Raw genomic sequence first — 18,696 nt, 5'->3', positions numbered from 1 at the left:
CTTACCAAAACAGTGGAAACACTGCACCAAACCAACTCAACTCGTTTTCTTTCACTTCTTTAAACAGTAAAACCTTGGATGGTGAGTAACTTGTTCTGCGAGTGTTCCGCAAGACAAGGCAACATGTCTAATAAATTTTAACTTGATAAGCTGAGCGATGTCTTGCAACAGGAGTCCTGCGTGACGCCACATGTCACGTGATCACAACCGAGCCAACGGTTCTTGAAATCCCCTCAGATATACAAGTGCTTTGGATTACAAGTGTGTCTCCAGAACAAATTATGCTCGCAAACCAAGTTTTTACTGTATGCTCACATTCTACCAATGCATGCCATTGGCATACTGATGATTAACAAAGAGACAGGAAAAGAAGCAGGGAGTTGCCCTAGCTTTCTATAGCATTGTTTTCAGCATACAGGGATATAACAATATGCGATAAGTTTCCTTGGAAGTTCATGTTTCTTAGAACACCGCTGCCTTCTTTCTGCATCTGAAACAAATTCTACTTGAAGGAAAGCCTGGCCTCTCGGGGTTGTCAAAAACTCTACTTACTCGGTCATGGACATACAGACATATTTCCATACTCCTCTGCTCAGACACTTGTCCCATTGCCCCAGCGGCCTTCGCTTACAAGACTCAAGTTCAGGGATAAAATTATTAAGACTATCAAGATGGTAACAGAAAAGCATGAAACCAAGCGTGAGGTCATTTGGAACATGAAACCTTGTGTGCTGCACAGATTCTCCAGTGATAAAGCCAGCCCGGCTTAACAGGTGTGCTCATAACACATTGATTTTAAAAACACTGTCTCCATGGTGACCGGCTTTTCCTCGTGTGCTACAGCGATTTATAATAAGAAACATATTTTCATCCCATTCCTGGCACAGAGCTCCCAAAATCCTTGGAAGTTCCAAGGTGTGGAGAGGTTTCGAGATTCTTTTGTGATGTTAACGAGGTGACTTTTGGAAACTAAACATGGAGGGTGGTTGCCAGATGAGCCAACCTTGGGATGAGGGGGTTAGAACTTTTCAGTCCCACACCCAACCCCACCTCCCGGGAGGGGAGAGGGGGGAGGAGCTTAAGTTCAATCACTAAAGGCCAATGATTTAATCAACCACACCTATGAAATGAAGCCTCCATAAAAACCCCCAAGGACAGGGTTTGCAGGGCTTCCAGGTGGATGAACATGTGGAGACCTGGGGGGAGCGGTACATCCAGAGAAGGCACAGAAGCTCTGTGCTCTTTCCCATACCACGCCATATACATCTCTTCCATGTAACTGTTTCTGACTTCTATCCTCTTATAATAAACCGGTGATTTAATGAGTGAAATGTTTCTCTGAGTTCTGTGAACCGCCCTAACAAAATAATCAACCCAAGGTGGGGATCCTGGGGAAACCTGTGATCTGCAGCCAGTGGTTTAGAGACACAAGTGACAGCCCAGACTTGAGATTGAGGTCTGAGCTAGTCGGAGGTAGAGTGAGCAGTCTTATAGGACTGAACCCTTCACCTCTCTCCAGGTAGACAGTAGAATAATTGCTACTGACAATTGTGCCAGAGGATTCCTTGGTGTGGGGAAAAAACCCACACCCTGGATTGGAATCAGGGTCATATTCCTGCCGTGGTACAGTGAGCACACATTGCACTTTGTGGTAAGGGTGCTATTGATGTGACAAGATTCAAAAGAAAAGCAAATAACTCTAAGTCATCATTTTGTTGAAAGAAAGAGAGAAAGAGAGAGGAAGGAAGGAAGGAAAAAAGGAAGGAAAAAAAGAAAGAGAAAGGAAGAAGAAAGAAAGAAAGAAAGAAAGAAAGAACAAAAGAAAGAAAGAAAAAGAAAAGGGGTGTCTGCATGGTTCAGATGGTTAAGCATCCAACTCTTGATTTCAGCTCAGGTCCTGGTCTCACAGTTCCTGAGATACAGCCCCTTATCGGGCTCCACAATATCAGCCCAGAGTTGGGCTTCTCTCTCTGCCTCTCCCTCACTCACACTCTCTCTCTGTCTCAAAATAAACAAACATTTTTTAAAAAGAAGAAGAAATTACAAGTCTAAAATGAAGTCATATGCCACCCCCCCCCCCCCCCCACATAGGAGCAAACCAAAACTTAATTACAGTTTCAACCTATTCCAGCAATGTGACCTTTTAACGGTCCATCTGAAATTTCCTGATAGGAAATGATGAGGTCATCTGCATGATAAAACAAAAAGCAAAAAACCTGCCCTTCTCTTCCCACAAAAAAGAAGAAGTAAAAATCCTTTTGTTTTTTTCTGTTGCCAATACCGTCTTGCCTTACCCTCCTTCCTATAAAAAGCCTTCCATTTTGTACAGCTCCTTGGAGCACCACTCGACTTGCTAGGTAGAATGCTGCCCAATTCATGCATTGTTTAATGAAGCCAATTAGATCTTCAAATTTACTCAGCTGAATTTTGTTTTTTAACAATTTCTTGCCAAGGGAACAAACCAGAATTCCCTGTGTATCTTTTTAGCAAAGGAACAGACGTAAAATGAAATTCTGGGTGTGTTTCCTTTATGTTCCCGTTGAGTTCATAGATCCAAGCAAATATCACATCTTCAGAATTTAGACTTAAATCTGTCCTTCCTTTTGAGGAGGGTGAGAATTCCCCATGGTGTTTAGGTCTGATTTTCCTTCACTCTGCAGAAGTCTGGGGCTCCTGAGTTCTTCAGGAGTTCTGCTAATAATTGATGAAGTTTTGGGGTGATGGTGGGGTTCGGAGCTGACAGCCAAGAAACAATTCTTGAAGACGTCTTTGGTGTAAAAGGTGATTTTATTAAAGCACGGGGACAGGACCCGTGGGCAGGAAGAGCTGCACTCGGGTTGTGAAGAATGACTCATTATATCTATGGGGCTGGGGGAGGTAAAGTCAAGAGGAAGTCTCTTTTCTTTCTTTTTTTTTTTTTAATGTTTATTTATTTTTGAGAGAGAGACAGACAGAGGGTGAGCAGGGGAGGGGCAGAGAGAGAAAGGGAGACACAGAATCTGAAGCAGGCTCCAGGCTCTGAGCTGTCAACACAGAGCCTGACACGGGGCTTGAACCCACGAACCCTGAGATCATGACATGAGGGGAAGTCTGGCACTTAATGACTAAGCCACCCAGGTGCCCCAAGAGGAAGTTCCTTAAAGGGATTTCCCAAATGCTAAAAACTCACAGATTACAGGAGGCCTAGCCATTGTCAAGCTAAGGTTCTTTTTCCCTCTAGCAAAGCATTAATATTAAGACAGTAGGGAGTTCCTGGAGAAAGAAACTACTCTGCCTGCCTCAAGTATCGGTCAATGGGCTGCAGGTTACAAGGAAATTCAATTTTCTCTGCCATTTCCTTTTTTTTTTTTTTTAATTTTTTTTAAACATTTATTCATTTTTTGAGAGACAGGGAGGGACAGTACAAACGGGGGAAGAACAGAGAGAGAGGGAGACACAGAATCCGAAGCAGTATCTGCCATTTCCTTCTTGCCTTTGTTCCCCACATCACTATGGAGGGAGGGTGATGTTGGGGCTCCAGGAAACTGAGTCTATAGGTTTCTGTATATTAGGCTAATGATAGATTGCCTTTTTCTTGTAATTGACTAAGATATTTGTAAACTGGTGGGGAGTCTATCAATTTAACCATTTATTTTCTGTCCTTTCCTTTGTCCTTAGGCAGCCAGGAGTGCCTGAGGAATGTCACACATACCCCACCTTGGGGGCAGGGGGCAGTGAGGAAGGGGGTAATGTTAGCTTGTGCTTGGTCTTCAGCTTGCCTTATGGTCCCTCATCAATAATCACATGTTCTTCTCCAATCCTTGCAGGTTGCTTTTTGCTGCGGTGACATTCTCTACTGAGTGTACTTACAAGGAATCAGTTGCCATCTGAAGGAGGACTTCAGATACTATGCTTGGGTGGTTGTTAAAGCACAAATCACAAACTGATACCCACCCCTGTTTTTCAAAGAGAGCACGAGTGGGGGAGGGGCAGAGAGAAAATCCCAAGCAGGCTCAGCACGCTGTCATCACAAAGCCCGATGCAGGGCTCGAACCCACAAACCATGAGACCATGACCTGAGCCAAAATCAAGAGATGGCACTTAACCGACTGAGCCACCCAGGCACCCCAAAATCTCTTCTTTCAACAAATACCCGAGATTTGTGGGAGCTCATTACAAGGGACGTGAATTACCATTTGTTATTGGGTGATGCAAATGTGTTGCTGTTGTGATTTTTAATTTTTTTTGCCATCACAAAGAATTTTATAATACATTGTCATATAGATATATTGTATGTCTATATATAGATAGATATAGGTGTATATATCATAGATTCTGAGTTTTACATCTGCTGAGAAAGGTCTTTGTCATTACAATATTATAAGTAAAATTGCCCATGTTTTTCTTTTCTTTTTTTTTCTTTCTTTCTTTCTTTCTTTCTTTCTTTCTTTCTTTCTTTCTTTTTTTTTTTTTTAACTTTAGAGAGAGAGAACAGGAGCAGAGGGGAAGGGCAGAGGGAGAGAGAGAGAATCTTGGGCAGGCTCCACAGTGGGCACAGAGCCTGATGCTGGGCATGATCTCACGACCCTGGGATCATGACCTGAGCTGAAATCGAGAGTTGGACTCTTCAACCAACAGAGCCACCCAGGTGCCCCGCTCATATTTTCCTTTTAGTACTTTTGAGATGGTAATAGGATTTTTGTCATATGACATTTTTATCCATGTAATATTAGCCATCCTCCTTTTCTGTAAATAGCTCCCTTGGAATAGTGCATGCTATTTAATATACTATTGAGTTGTATTTGCTAATATTTTATTTGAGATTGTGCATTTCCAGAATATGTATTTTCTCCGGGAACTGATTTTCTTTAAACTTCTCATTGTGTTTGTACCTTATTCAGTGTAATGATTTCTTGCTTTTATTTCTTACCCTTTCCTAAGTTCTGTTTCCTCATTTCTAAGTGTCCCAACTATGGTTTATGTAGTTTTTTTTTCTTTCATTCCATCATTTTTAACGCACTTTAGATAACTTTGAAATGGTAGGTTATATCTTAATCTGTTTTGCAAATGTCTTTCTGGCATACTCCCATTTTCTATAGAGATGTAATTTAGCTCCTAAATTTTTTTGTTTTTGTGTGCTAGCATTTTGTAGGATTTTACTTCAATCCTTTTCTTTTTTTCATTTTTTAGGCAATTCATGTTCCTGAACTTCTAGAATGAATATAGTTCCACAAAGTTTTTCTAAGTGCACAGAGCTCCCTTTTCTCGGTTTTCATCAAGTGTTCAAAACTATATTGGCTTGATTTCAAATTTCCTGTCTGGACCTTCACTTTCCTTCATTTCTACTGACCCTATTCTGATCGGTTTTGACTCTTCTTTCTGGGGTTTCTTCTCATGGTGGGATGCTCTCTTGGAAGGGAACCACAGCTTTTTGTGAATTTTGAGAATTCACAGAATCTAGACTATTTCCCTCTCACCTAATGGCAAGACTCTTTTCACTCACCTACTTCTGGATGGGCAAAATTCTCCCAGTTTTGTAGGCAGATAGGGTTAGGGGTCCCCAGAAAAAGAAAGATGAGTTATAGCTTTCTCAACATAAGAAAAGTCATTTTAGGCCCCCAGCCGTGTTGTGGTCTATGCCTGACCAGCACAACTTGCCCAAGCACACTTCTAGAAGAACTTCCTAGGAAGTGCTGGAATTACAAAGAAATGCAAAAATCTCAGTAGTTCAAGATTTTAAGGGAATAAAGGGAATGCAACAACTAAATCTCCACCAGGCAAGGGAATAGCGTAACCACATCTGAGGCAACAAATCAATAATAAGCCTTCCAGTGCTGTTTCAAAAGTAAAGATTGACCTAACACACATCCTTGAGTTGTTTTTTCACAAGATTTAAACTCCTTTGAGCACTCCAATACCAGACTAACTAGAGCAGAGAATGGATGATGCTGACCGTGCTGGCCCCCATGACTTCAATCAACTAGGACCTAGACTCTGTCCACTTAGGATGATTTTTGCCCAATTCTCTACTAAATTCTCCCTCACTAAGTCCCTCTGTGAATACACATGCATCCTTAGCTTAAAACTTCTCTAATTTTGTTGTTTGGGGAGACACTGCTGTGGCAAATATCCATATGTTCTCCTTACCTGTTGTAAGTAAAACCCTTGATTTTGCTATTATTTGGCTTGGTTGTGTCTTTTGGCTCAATACCCACCAAGTGGCAAACCCAGTTTCAAGTTACAGTTTCACCTTCCTCCTCAAATTCACCTGCTGTCATTTTCAGTTGGCCTTCCATCATTCTCCTGTAATCAGACCCTTCAGGTGCCTCTGGATTCCCTCTTTTTCCCACAGAAATGCTTCCAACATGCAGGTCTTAAGGCTAATGGTAGTTTGTTCTATCAGCTTATATTTTGGGTTTCTTGGTAATACCTTGCCCCCTAGATTTGTTAGAAAAGTTGTACATGGAGGGAGGGTGCTTGGGTGGCTCAGTTGGTTCAACATCTGACTCTTGATTTCAGTTCAGCTCATGATCACACCTTTCATGAGATCAAGCCCTGAATCAAGCTCTGCACTGGAAGCACAGAGCCTGTTTGGGAGTCTCTCTCTCCCTCTCCCTCTCTCTCAAAATAAATAAAATAATAATAAAGTAAATAAAAAATAATAAAAGTTGTACATGGGTCTCTGGTTTTGTGATATAATTGTTCTGTGTGTTCTCTATGTGAGAATTCAAGAATTCTGCCATTATTCCCATGAGTTCCCAGAATCCACACCTTATTCTTGAAAGACATTTCTGTTTGGGCTGAGTTTTAATGTGAGAATTATCTTTTCTTAATATTTTGTAGAGATCATTCCAGTGTCTTTGAATTTCTATTGTTGCTAATGGAAGCTGCTGATAGTCTGATTATGGTTCCTTCGTAGACGATCTCTATTTTCTCTGGCTGCTTTATGGTCTTTTCCTTGTCTTTGGTGTTCTTCGGCATCACTATAATGTGACTAGAAGCAGATTCTTAAATTCACTTTGCCTCTTCTATTGGAGGACTATTTCTAGTCTATTCTAGAAAATTCTTACCCACTGTCCCATTCTGTTAGTGTTGTCTTTAGGGTGACTCCAATGAAAAGTGTGCCAAAATTTCTCTCCAGTCTCTCTCTCTCTTGCTCTCCCTCTGTCTCATTCTCTTTCATTTAGAATACCCTATCATTTTCCCTACAATTTACTTATTTTCTTCTCAGTTATGTCTTATCTGTTGCTTAATGCTCAGTTAAAATTTTCAATTTTAGTTATTATATTTCCCATTTCTTATTTTTATTGAAGTATAATTAACACACAGTGTTCTATTAGTTTCAGGTGTACAATATAGTGATCCAACAATTCTATATGTTGCTCAGTGCCCATCATGATAAGTGTCCTCCTAATGCTCTTTATCCATTTATTTTCTCTTCTCATTTCTTTTTCAAATTTACCTAGTCATTTTTGATAGTCACTCATTCATTTGTAACACCTGCGGTTCTGTCTTTCACTTCCCTAAACACAAAAACCACACTTTTTTTTTGCATACACTTTCTTATAATCTTATTATCGTTGGTCTTTGATGTCTTATTCTGTAGACTATAGTTAGGGTTGGCTCTTAGTCATATGTGTTTGTTTCCTCACACGTTTATTTCATTATGAGTGTGTATATGGTTGGAATTTGACTTTGGGAGTCCTGCAGGGTCAGGACAGAGATGATTTCCCCAGGGTACTATGGAGCAGTACCAACCTGAAAACATCTTAAATGAATTTCTTGGATCGGGGTTCTCAGAGTAAGTGGGCATGAATTCAAGCTGTAAGACTGTATCCGAGTAATGCCATGATTACAAGTCATCATCAAATATCAATAACATTAATATTATTGAGTTTTTACTCAGTACCATCAGTGACAGAATGATTTACTGGTTTCTCCATTTGGCCAGCAAGGAGATTTTTGTAACATCATCTTTTCTACTGAAGACATAGGCTTTCGGGATATACAGCTTTAAGTGGTGGTCTCAAGTTCAGCTATGACACTTGGTCAGGTCCAAATATTATTCCTCAATGGAACTCTTAAGCAGAAAATCTGTTTCTGCTCTGGGTATATTTCTAGGATGACTCGAGCTTTTGTGTTTGCTCACCACTCATATTTCAGCTATATGTGTTTTCTCTTTTTAAATGACTTCTTTTCTTTTCTTTTGAGCTTAGATATGAATTTAAAAGACATTTTACAATAATTTATTCAGCATTAGGATATTTCATCTAGTCTTATTTAACTGCTAGACATGGAGATACTATGGTGTCTATTTTTTTTTAAGTTTATTTATTTATCTTGAGAGAGAGAGAACATGAGCCAGGGATAGGGGCAGAAAGAGAGGGACAGAGAATCTCAAGCAGACTCCGAGCTGTCAGCACAGAGCCCAACATGGGGCTGGATCTCACAAACCATGAGATCATGACATGAACCAACATGAAGAATTGGACACTTAACCAACTGAGCCACCCAGGTGCTCCCCACAGTGTCTATATTTTAAACTGGATTCTGTATCAACTTTGTTTGTAAATTTTACAATAAAACCTCTGTACCTTACAGTGAAACTTGGGATTATTTTTTTCTTGGTTAGTTTTAAATGAATTTTTACTTTTTACCAAAGTAATGAGTGTACTTTGTTTTAACAGTCAAATCATGCTAAAAGTAAAAACAAAAGATAGTAGTGTCCTTTCTCTCCCTTCTTTTACCTCAAGTCCTGATTTCCACAGGCAACCACTTAAAACTCATTTAGCTGCTCCTTGTCATCTTTATCTCTATATTTTAAAATAATATGCATTATTCAATTGGTTGTAGATATTATATATTGTGCTCTTAAAGGAAAGTTGAGAGTTTTGCCTTTACTACCTTTCTTCTTCTCCTAATATAGTTATACCATAATATTTGGTTAAATCAATGTTCGGTATCTTCATCATTATGACTAAGTAAATATCGTTCGTTAATATGTTGAACAGTATACACCATGTTTTCTTGGACAACTTTTTGCTCTTCATGCAAGCAATATTTTTCTAACATTTTTACTAGCCAAGTTTCCTATACATCTTAATCTCTCATACTCTTTCTTACATAAACAAAACCACCCATCATTTTCATGTATCCCTGGCAGATCTCACAGTCAGAATTTTCCCATCTTGTATTTGTTCTTTCAACCTAGTACCCAGCCATCATCAGGGATGTGCACTCAGTGCACTTGTACTGGGACCCCATTTCTTGGATTCTAAGCTTTCCCTTATCTTGTTCATTTTCCCTTCTAGTGGTTTTCTGACAAAGTGTGTAAGGGAGGTAAATTTTTTGAGAAATTTCATGTCTGAAAATATTTTTATTCCACCCTCATTCATGATTAATTGTCAATGTAGAGGATTTTAGGTTGGATATCACTTTCTTTTTTTTTTTTTAATGTTTATTTATTTTTGAGAGAGGGAGAAACAGAGCACAAGTAAGGGAGAGGCAGAGAGACAGAGAGACACAGAATCTGAAGCAGGTTCTAGGCTCTGAGCTGTCAGCACAGAGCCTGACGTGGAGTTAGAACTCATGAACCATGAGATCGTGACCTGAGCCAAGGTGGGACGCTTAACTAACTGAGCTACCCAGACACCACGGATATCATTTTCAAGTAGAATTTTGAAGGCATTCTTCCTTGGAGTCATGACTTCCAGGGCTGTTGACAATTTCAGAGCCATGCTGATTTCCACATCATTGGTTGTGTTCTCTTTTCTTCTGGTATGTTAAGTGTTCTCTTTCTCTCCATGGTTCTCTGAAATAAACTGAGCACATGCTGTGTGGCAGTTCTTTTTCACTTATTACTCATAGTTCTTGGTGGCCTCTTTCAACTTAGCAGCTAGGTCCTTTAGATATGAGTAGTATTATAGAATATGTTTATAATATAATTTCTTCATCATGTCTTCTTTCTCTCTTTCTGAAAGATTTACTTAAGGTTGTTCTTCTTGGACTAAGCCTCTAATTTTCTAATCTTTTCTTTTATCCATCTTTTTGTCTTTTGTCAACAGTTAGGGAGATTTTTTTTAAGCTTATCTTCCAACTCTTCCATTGAAGTTGTTTTGGAAGTTATTTGTTAATTCTGAAAGCCCTTTTCTTGTGCCGTTCAATTTTTAATGGTACTGTATTCATGTTTCAAATATGCAATATTTTTGTTACTTCTAAGGACATTAATGATAGGTAGTTTTATTTGGCTTTTTAAGTTTTCTTTCAGCTTCCTTTATTATCTGTTTTCCAAGTGCCATTTTTCTGTTTCTTTCTTTGAATCTTTGTCTTTCATGTTGAAGTGTTTTCCATTGTATGGTGATTTCTGAAATTCTGCTCATCCTTAAGAGTAAAGCCCTAAATATTTGGAGGCTGTGTGTGTGTGTGTGTGTATCATCACTCCAGAGTGGTTGTGCAGTAAGCATTCTTTGGTATATTCAAGTATCTGCAGGTCTTTTCTCTAGAACTCTTCAGGTATCCCGGGGAAGAATCTGACAACTAGAAATGGCTCCCTAATTTGCAGGGGTTAATGCAAAATGAAAATGTCAGGTCCCTTGTTCAAAAGTCAGGAAAAAGTTCAGTGAGAGATACTAAAACATGAATATTTTTCTTTAAAAACATTGTATTACTTATATAATAGAGGTTTAGTAATACAGATGTCACATCATCTTACAAATTACAAAGAAATAACATTTTTGATGTCATAATTTTATGTAATACAATAGGCTATGCTGCTTTATTAATGTGATTTCTTGATCAATCAGCAGATTTTTCTGGCTTGCTTTTCTGCAAATTCACTTATTAGGTCATGAAAATTTGTATTTTTACCAACTTCATTTTCAACCTCTCTAATTGAAAGTGATGTCCATTGTTCTTGGCAAATGCAAGATCTCAAATAATCTCAAATGGAGACAACAATAGGAGCAAATACCAAAAGGAGGGAAAGGAGAAGAGCAGTAAAATAAAAGAATGAACAGATCAGGTAAGTACAACCTACCTCAAGAAGAAACACATGTCAGGCAAAGGAGCTTTATCTAGTTTATAGTCCATGGATTTTAAACCACGTTTTTAAACTCACAGAAACACAAGTCATGTCTCCATCTTAGAAATGGCAGCTCAGCGAGAATGAACTTTGCATTGATCACACAGCCAGGAAGTTGCAGAACTCGGATATGGATGCTGATACATCTGAATCCAAGAGCCCACATTCTTTCAATTACATGAATGGTGGTGTGTTTTAGGAATGGTGCCTTGACTTACTGATCTGCCTACTGACCAAGAAAGAGAGGAACAAGACTTGAACCACAATCCAATAATTGAACTGAAAAAAAAATGATAGTGAAAAGAAAATAGAAGAGATAAATGCTTCAAGAGACACTGCAGAAGTATGTTCAGTTGGACCCAGTAATTTGTTGGATGCGAACTGTTAGAAGATGACAAAAATTAAAGATTTCTTAGCAATCTTGAGCATGAGTCAGAGTAATTCCACTAGTAAGTAATGAAAAAAGGTACAAAAGACAAAGTTTGATGACAAACTTTGATATGACAAAGTGTGAGTGTTGAACTAGAAGTCATGACAGAGCCTCCTCTCAGTAGAAATGTCTGCTGGGCATAGTGAGGCCCAGTGGGTCTAGAATGGGGCAGAGGCCAGCGCTAAAGATGTATATTTAGAAACCATTCACCTAGAGCCAAAGCAACAAGAAGGGATAACAGCACCAAAGAAGAATGTGTAGGAAGCAAGAAGGCCAAGCACAAACCTGTAAGGAATGACAAAATTTAGGGCACAGACACACTGAATGGAAGAAAGAACAGGAGCAAACAGAAATATTCCAATAGAAGGTATTCCCAGAAGGCAATTGTTCAGAGCTCAGTAAACCTGGGGTGGTCAGTATCAAATGTGCCTAAGATAGTATAGGAGAATAAACACAAGAAACACTGACTGAATTGGAGATGTGGGATAATTAGCAATCTTTAAGAGTTAATTTCAATAAAGTGCTGGGACCAAAATTCAGGAGTGAGTAGGAGGAGAAGAGTGGAGGAAGTGAATGCAGAAAAATTTTCTAGAAATAATGAAAGGAAGATGGGTGCCTGGGTGGCTCAGTCAGTTAAGTGTCCAACTTTGGTTCTGGTCATGATCTCATGGTTCATGGGTTCGAGCCCTGTGTTGGGCTCTGTGCTGACAGCTCAGAGCCTGGAGCCTGCTTCAGATTCTGTCTCCTTCTCTCTTTGCCCCTCCCCTGCTCACACTCTGTTTCTCTCTCTCTCAAAAATAAATAACATTAAAAAAAAAAAAAAGAATGAATGAAATGAAGAAATGTAAAAATGCAAGAAATCTAGAAATAGAAAGGCCACATACAGACCATAGTTTTAGTCTTTTCATTTTAAAGATAAGGAAACTAGGCCCAGAGACGTTAGCTAACACCTTTATTTAACTTGGGTGGCAAAAGAGCTTAGACAGAAAACGAGTAAAAATGAAATGGTAACTCAGGAGGGATAAGGATCAAAGAAGACTTTCTGTTGCCAAATAAGAGTCCATTTAATTCCCCAATTTTCATTTAAGACCTGGCCTCCTTCCTCTGGTACCATGAGCTCATGATCTTGAAATTATTTTCAATACATCTGAAAGAAAGATCATATTATCCACTGAAAACCATGACTGTGATGCCTCGCATGCTGGAAAAATATATGATGTTGTTGGTTTGAGCAGGGGAAAGAGAAATTTGTCTATCACACTTTTTTATTCTTAAAGGAGTTGTATAGTCCTGAAACCTGGAGGACAGGAAGGATTGCTCATACTAAATTTGAAATGCATCACTATAATAATCTTGATAATACTCCTCCCTGTCCCATTTTGGAGATAACAAATAACCCCAAGGTAACTATCCACCTACAGAAATGGACACAGTAGGGTAAAGGCGTTCATTAAAAAAAAAAAAAATCACCCAATTATGAATAATTCAGGATGAGCTGGCAAACACCATTTTGCTATGAGTAGCAAAGTTCATCAAGAAACACCCTGATAATGTGTATATAAAGACAAGCTCAACTGTTTGAGCAGAACATTTGCCATCGAAGCTTCACCCCAGGAACAAGCTCTCCAGCCTGGACATCATGTCTGTGCGCTTTTCTTCTGCATCCAGACGGCTTGGCTCTAGCGGGGGAGTGGGTTTTGGGGCTGGAAATGCATGTGGTGTGCCAGGCATTGGAAGTGGCTTCTCTTGCGCTTTTGGGGGCAGCTCACCTGCAGGAGGCTATGGCGGAGGGCTCGGAGCGGGGACGGCCTCTTGTACTGCCTTCATGGGGAATGAACACGGCCTCCTGTCGGGCAACGAGAAGGTGACCATGCAGAACCTCAACGACCGGCTGGCCTCCTACCTGGAGAATGTGCGTGCCCTGGAGGAGGCCAACGCTGACCTGGAGCAGAAGATCAAGGGCTGGTATGAGAAATTTGGGCCTGGTTCCTGCCGTGGTCTTGATCATGATTACAGCAGATACTTCCCAATAATTGATGACCTCAGGAACCAGGTAAGAAACACAATGTTGTGAGGGTTAGTTAATACCCAGAGAGTATTTAGCCACACAAGCACCCACAAACGTGTATGCTGTTACACACAGCAGGGCTTTGCTCTCAGCTTCTAATTTTCAGAAGTTCATTATTAATATTAAAAATAATTTATTAAAAAATTTGTTAATGTTTATTTTTGAGAGAGAGAGAGAGAGTCACAGTGTGAGCAGGAGAGGGGCAGAAAGAGAGGGTGACACAGAATCTGAACCAGGCTCCAGGCTCTGAGCTGTCAGCACAGAGCCCAACACGGGGCTTGAATCACAAGCCATGAGATCATGACCTGAACTGAAGTTGGAAGTCCAACCGACTGAGCCACCCAGGTACCCCAATATTAAAAATAATTTATATTAAAATTCTAATCTTCGAACATGGCTCACCCATACCTGGTATGCGGTATGCACGTTTATGCTTTTTGTGATATGAAAATATCAAAAACTGCCCAATGTTTCCTGCTATTTATTTATAAGTTTTTCCATAGAAAGGATTTTTTTTAACGGGTGGGGTGAAGTGGTAAAAGAGGCCAGACTTAATTTCCCGTTTCCAAAAGAATCATCTTATTATTAGAGACAGAATGCCAGAAAGATTACTATAATTTCATAGGTGACTTTATTTCAAGGGAATGTGACATTTTTAGATTATTTCCTCACTCTTAACTAACTCTCCATTTATCAGATAATTTCTGTAACTACCAGTAATGCCAATATTATCCTGCAAAACGATAACGCAAGACTAACGGCTGATGACTTCAGGCTAAAGTAAGTAGAGCTGAAGAGAAACCAAAGAAGGTTATCTCAACATTCCCCCCACTCCTTTAATTTAGGCTATTGGAGGTCACCTAACTTGTTTGATTTTGCTTCTTTGTTTTAAACCAAATGCGTATAAGAATGGCCAGCTGAATGGGAAATTTAGGAACTGACACAAATGAATGTTAAGATCATATGAAAGATTTTCGAGTGTTCCTATTCTCTTGCTTCAAAGAAATTTGTTCATTGCATTATGGGCGGTCTAACGGAAGTTTTGAGTAGATTTTAACAGTTCGACCTCAAAGCACGGTTGGAGTTTTATGATGACCTAAAAAGTGATGGGACTAAGGTAATGCAGGTGTCTACTGTTTCCTAAGGTTTGAAAACGAACAGGCCCTTCACCAGAGCGTTGACGCGGACGTCAGCGGTTTGCGCAGGGTCCTGGATGAGCTGACTCTGTGCAGAACGGACCTAGAGATCCAGCTGGAAACTCTGAGCGAGGAGCTGGCTTACCTCAAGAAGAATCACGAGGAGGTAGGTGCTCTGTCTCCCCCGATTCCACAATCCGCCTCGCTCCCAAAATTGAAAAATACATTTCAGATGACGAGTCTGATGTCTGACGTCAATATTCCAAAAGGAATTTGTCAATTTCTCCCTATGGTTTAGACTGTTTGAAATGTTCCTATTCATCCGCCCCCAAAGAAACAAACTTTTTTAAACAAAGCAAAACAAAACACTTCTAATCTTCTGCATCCTGTCTTGTCTAGTTCCTTTGAAAATACTCAGCTCCTAACATGGTTACCTTTCTTTTAGGAAATGAAGGCCCTGCAGTGCGCGGCGGGCGGGAACGTGAACGTGGAGATGAACGCGGCGCCCGGGGTGGACCTCACGGTCCTGCTGAACAACATGCGGGCCGAGTACGAAGACCTGGCCGAGCAGAACCGCAGGGACGCGGAGGCCTGGTTCAACGAGAAGGTGAAACCCTGTGGGGGCGCGTTTGCCGGGCCCTGAGCGCTGATGCAAGGCAAGCTGTACCCTAACATGCTCCCCAACCTTGCAGAGCGCTTCGCTGCAGCAGCAGATTTCCGACGACGCTGGTGCCACCACCTCAGCTCGGAATGAGCTTACGGAAATGAAACGTACTCTTCAGACTCTGGAGATTGAACTTCAGTCCCTCTTAGCAATGGTCAGTAAAAAGTACAAAAAAGATTTGTTTCAGAAATTGAGGTAAAAATCAGAAGAGTGCTTCTTCCACGTGATATTACTTAGTTTTGTTTTTATCCGTTAATGACCGTGCTTTGAAATAAGACACCTTTGCATTTTGCCCAGCAGAACCCCTCTTTGCCTGGAAAGTATACCTAGATGCTCATAATTATGAAACATTAGAAATTAGCAAGTACAATTCTTTTGAGGTGCCCGTAAAAGAAAAGCGTTTTTACCCTGAGTCTTCCCTCCTAAGGCAAAAGATCAAAAAGCATTCTCCATGGAGTGCAAAAATACCTTTTCACCTCTCCTAGCTTCCTCATCTAGCATTCCTTTGGGCCACTTAATTAAGAGTACTTACAAGTTCCATCTTAGGTGGCATAAACAAGAAGCAAAGCAGAGGCGGGAAGGTTGCCTATAAAGCTCAACAGTCATGATAATAATAGTAACCTTTTCATTAAGGCCCAGCACTTTCCCCCACATGAATCCACCATAACCCTAGGGCTTGGGCAGGGCAGACTTTATAATTCATGTCATTATTTCCAAAAGAACAATCTAAGATTCAAAGACTCTTCCCAGAGTCCCACAGTTGAATATGAAGGAACCAGAACTTTCTCTCCAGATTTCCTAGCTCCCACCTCTATACTTTTTCCACTATGGCGAGTAAACAAACCTTTAGAGTTGATCCACAAAGGAGGGTATGAATGTATATGAAATTGGGACTTTGCAAAAAATTCTTGCAGATGAAAGAGTAAGACACTCTTATCTTCATCCCATGTAAAACTATGGCAGGCATCCCTCTTTAGGAGAGACCCTATATAAACCCATTTGGATTCACAAGCTGATGAGTCAAACCATTCAAAGATTTAAAAGGTCGTTCTTCCCTTTGGGTCATTTTACTTCTGGAAAGTTTATGCATTTCACTAGGGGATTGTCTTTTAATAGAAGAGCTACAATCTCCCTGAGAGGAAGCTGTTACATGATTAAAAACAAGGCAGCTAATTGTCTGAGAACTTTTTTCCTGGGGAATGTGGCAAATTGTGCCAGACTCCACAAGCATAGGCTATATTGGTGGGGTAGAGGGATCTTTACACTGTGCCCTATGAAGAAACAAGTTCATCTTTGCTAACACTCCTGGACATGAGTGACATTCACCACCAACTGTGTCATTCTCAAACACAACAACAGTATGACGATTAATATTGAACAAGGGGGACTCTTTGGGGTAAATATGGTCATTTGCATTATGTAAGGATAACTCTTTTAAATGTCTCTTAAGTGCTCTGCCTGATTCTAAAACAACGTTGTGACATGTTCTACTGAACTGTGTCTTACTGATCCTCAGAAACACTCCCTGGAGTGCTCCCTGACCGAGACCGAAGGGAACTACTGCACGCAGCTCGCCCAGATCCAGGCTCAGATCGGGGCCCTGGAGGAACAGCTGCACCAGGTCCGAACCGAGACGGAGGGCCAGAAACTGGAGTACGAGCAGCTACTCGACATCAAGGTCCACCTAGAAAAGGAAATTGAGACCTACTGCCGCCTGATAGATGGAGAGGATGGGTAAGTACCACTTCCATTGAGAAAACATTTTATCTTAAGGTTATTGAATTTTTTTTGAAATCAGGGATAAAGTATTTATGACCCATATCATGTGTACATAAACTCCTTCTAGTGTTATGTAGAATCCAGATATCTCCCATCTTTTTTTTAAAGTTTATTTATTTTTGAGAGAGGAAGGCAGAGAGAGAGCACAAGCAGGGAAGGGTCAGAGAGAGAACTCAAGCACGCTCTACACTGCCAGTGTGGCGCCCCATGAAGGGCTCAAACTCATGAACACTGAAATCATGACCTGAGCTGAAATCAAGAATCACACTTAACAGACTGAGCCCCCCAGGCGTCCCCAGAGATCTCCTATCTTAAATCCTTGTTTTACAATTTCTTCAGCAAAACAGAGTGAAATAATTAATACAAGCTCTCTTATTTTTACAGCTCTTGTGTTAAATCAAAAGGCTATGGAGGACCAGGAAATCAAACAAAAGGTAAACAAAAGCTGTGTTAAGCATCCGGTATTTACTTGTATGTTTCAAATTATGAGTTAATTATTTCCCCTTTATGAATTTGATAAACTCTAACAATTCTTATGTGTCATTTTAGACTCATCTAAAACCACCATGGTTAAAACGATTGTTGAAGAAATAGATCCTCGTGGCAAAGTTCTCTCATCCAGAGTTCACACTGTGGAAGAGAAATCCACCAAAGCCAACAACATAAAGAGTGAACAGAGGGTGCCTTCCTGAACCCCCAAAGAAGAGCCCCTAAATTAAAATACCAACCTGAAGCTAGGTTCCTAAGTGAAAGCCCTCTTATTTTTCTGCTTTTCTTCCAGTGACTTAAGAACCTACTTTTAGAATTGTAGCATTTCTTTGGATTTCTCTCTGGTGGTGTTTCAATAAAAACTCTTCTTGTTGCAAGACATCTTCACTGGTTGTGGCCAATCTTTGCATTTTAAACATACCCCAGATGGGAGCTGAATCTTATTTTTAATTTCTTCTGTTTAATTCAGTGGCCTTCACAAGTTAGGAGTAAGTTTAACAGGCAAACTGGTTGGAGTCTTTTTCACATCTCTGTAAAATTTTAAATCTTTCCCCTTCCATCTATAAACACTTGTTATGCACACTTGCTAAGTGCTGGCAATGAGAATAAAAGTGTATAAAATCTAATCCCTGAGTGCAACTTGCTCATAGAGTGGAAATAAGAAATTGAAGAGCCAAATACATCCTTAAAATAACAACAACAACAACAAACTGTAAATGGTGATATTTGAAGGTAGAATGGAAAAGAGAGAGATGCAGGAACTAGACAGGGCAAGAGTGGAATTCTGCAACACAATGTTTGGCCACAAAACACGTCTTAACAAACTGAAGAAGACTGAAACTGGATCAGGTGTCTTTTCTGGCCATAGAGTATGAAACTAGAAATCAATAACAGAAGGACAATTGGAAAATCCAGAAATATTTAGAAACTAAGACATTTCTGAACAACCAATGGGTTAAAGAAGAAATTGAAAAGAAAATTAAAAAAAAATCTTGAGACAAATGGACATGAAAATATAATATACCAAAACCTATGGGATGCAGCAGAAGCAGTACTTAGAGGGAACTTTCT

General features: G+C 40.0%; 1 protein-coding gene across 1 annotated transcript; it reads left to right on the top strand.

The window, feature by feature from the left end:
• The first annotated feature begins 13,060 nt into the window (after positions 1–13,060).
• Positions 13,061–18,006, top strand: KRT27 (keratin 27). The gene is made up of 8 exons (XM_015087753.3): positions 13,061–13,542; positions 14,255–14,337; positions 14,703–14,859; positions 15,139–15,300; positions 15,386–15,511; positions 16,874–17,091; positions 17,521–17,570; positions 17,686–18,006. The coding sequence occupies exons 1-8, from the start codon at positions 13,129–13,131 to the stop codon at positions 17,826–17,828; spliced, it is 1,353 nt and encodes a 450-aa protein (XP_014943239.3). The 5' UTR covers positions 13,061–13,128; the 3' UTR covers positions 17,829–18,006.
• Positions 18,007–18,696: the final 690 nt, after the last annotated feature.

The sequence above is a fragment of the Acinonyx jubatus genome, chromosome E1 (assembly GCF_027475565.1).
Source record: "Acinonyx jubatus isolate Ajub_Pintada_27869175 chromosome E1, VMU_Ajub_asm_v1.0, whole genome shotgun sequence".
Taxonomy (NCBI): Eukaryota; Metazoa; Chordata; class Mammalia; order Carnivora; family Felidae; genus Acinonyx; species Acinonyx jubatus.
This window is presented reverse-complemented; position numbering and strand designations above follow the sequence as displayed.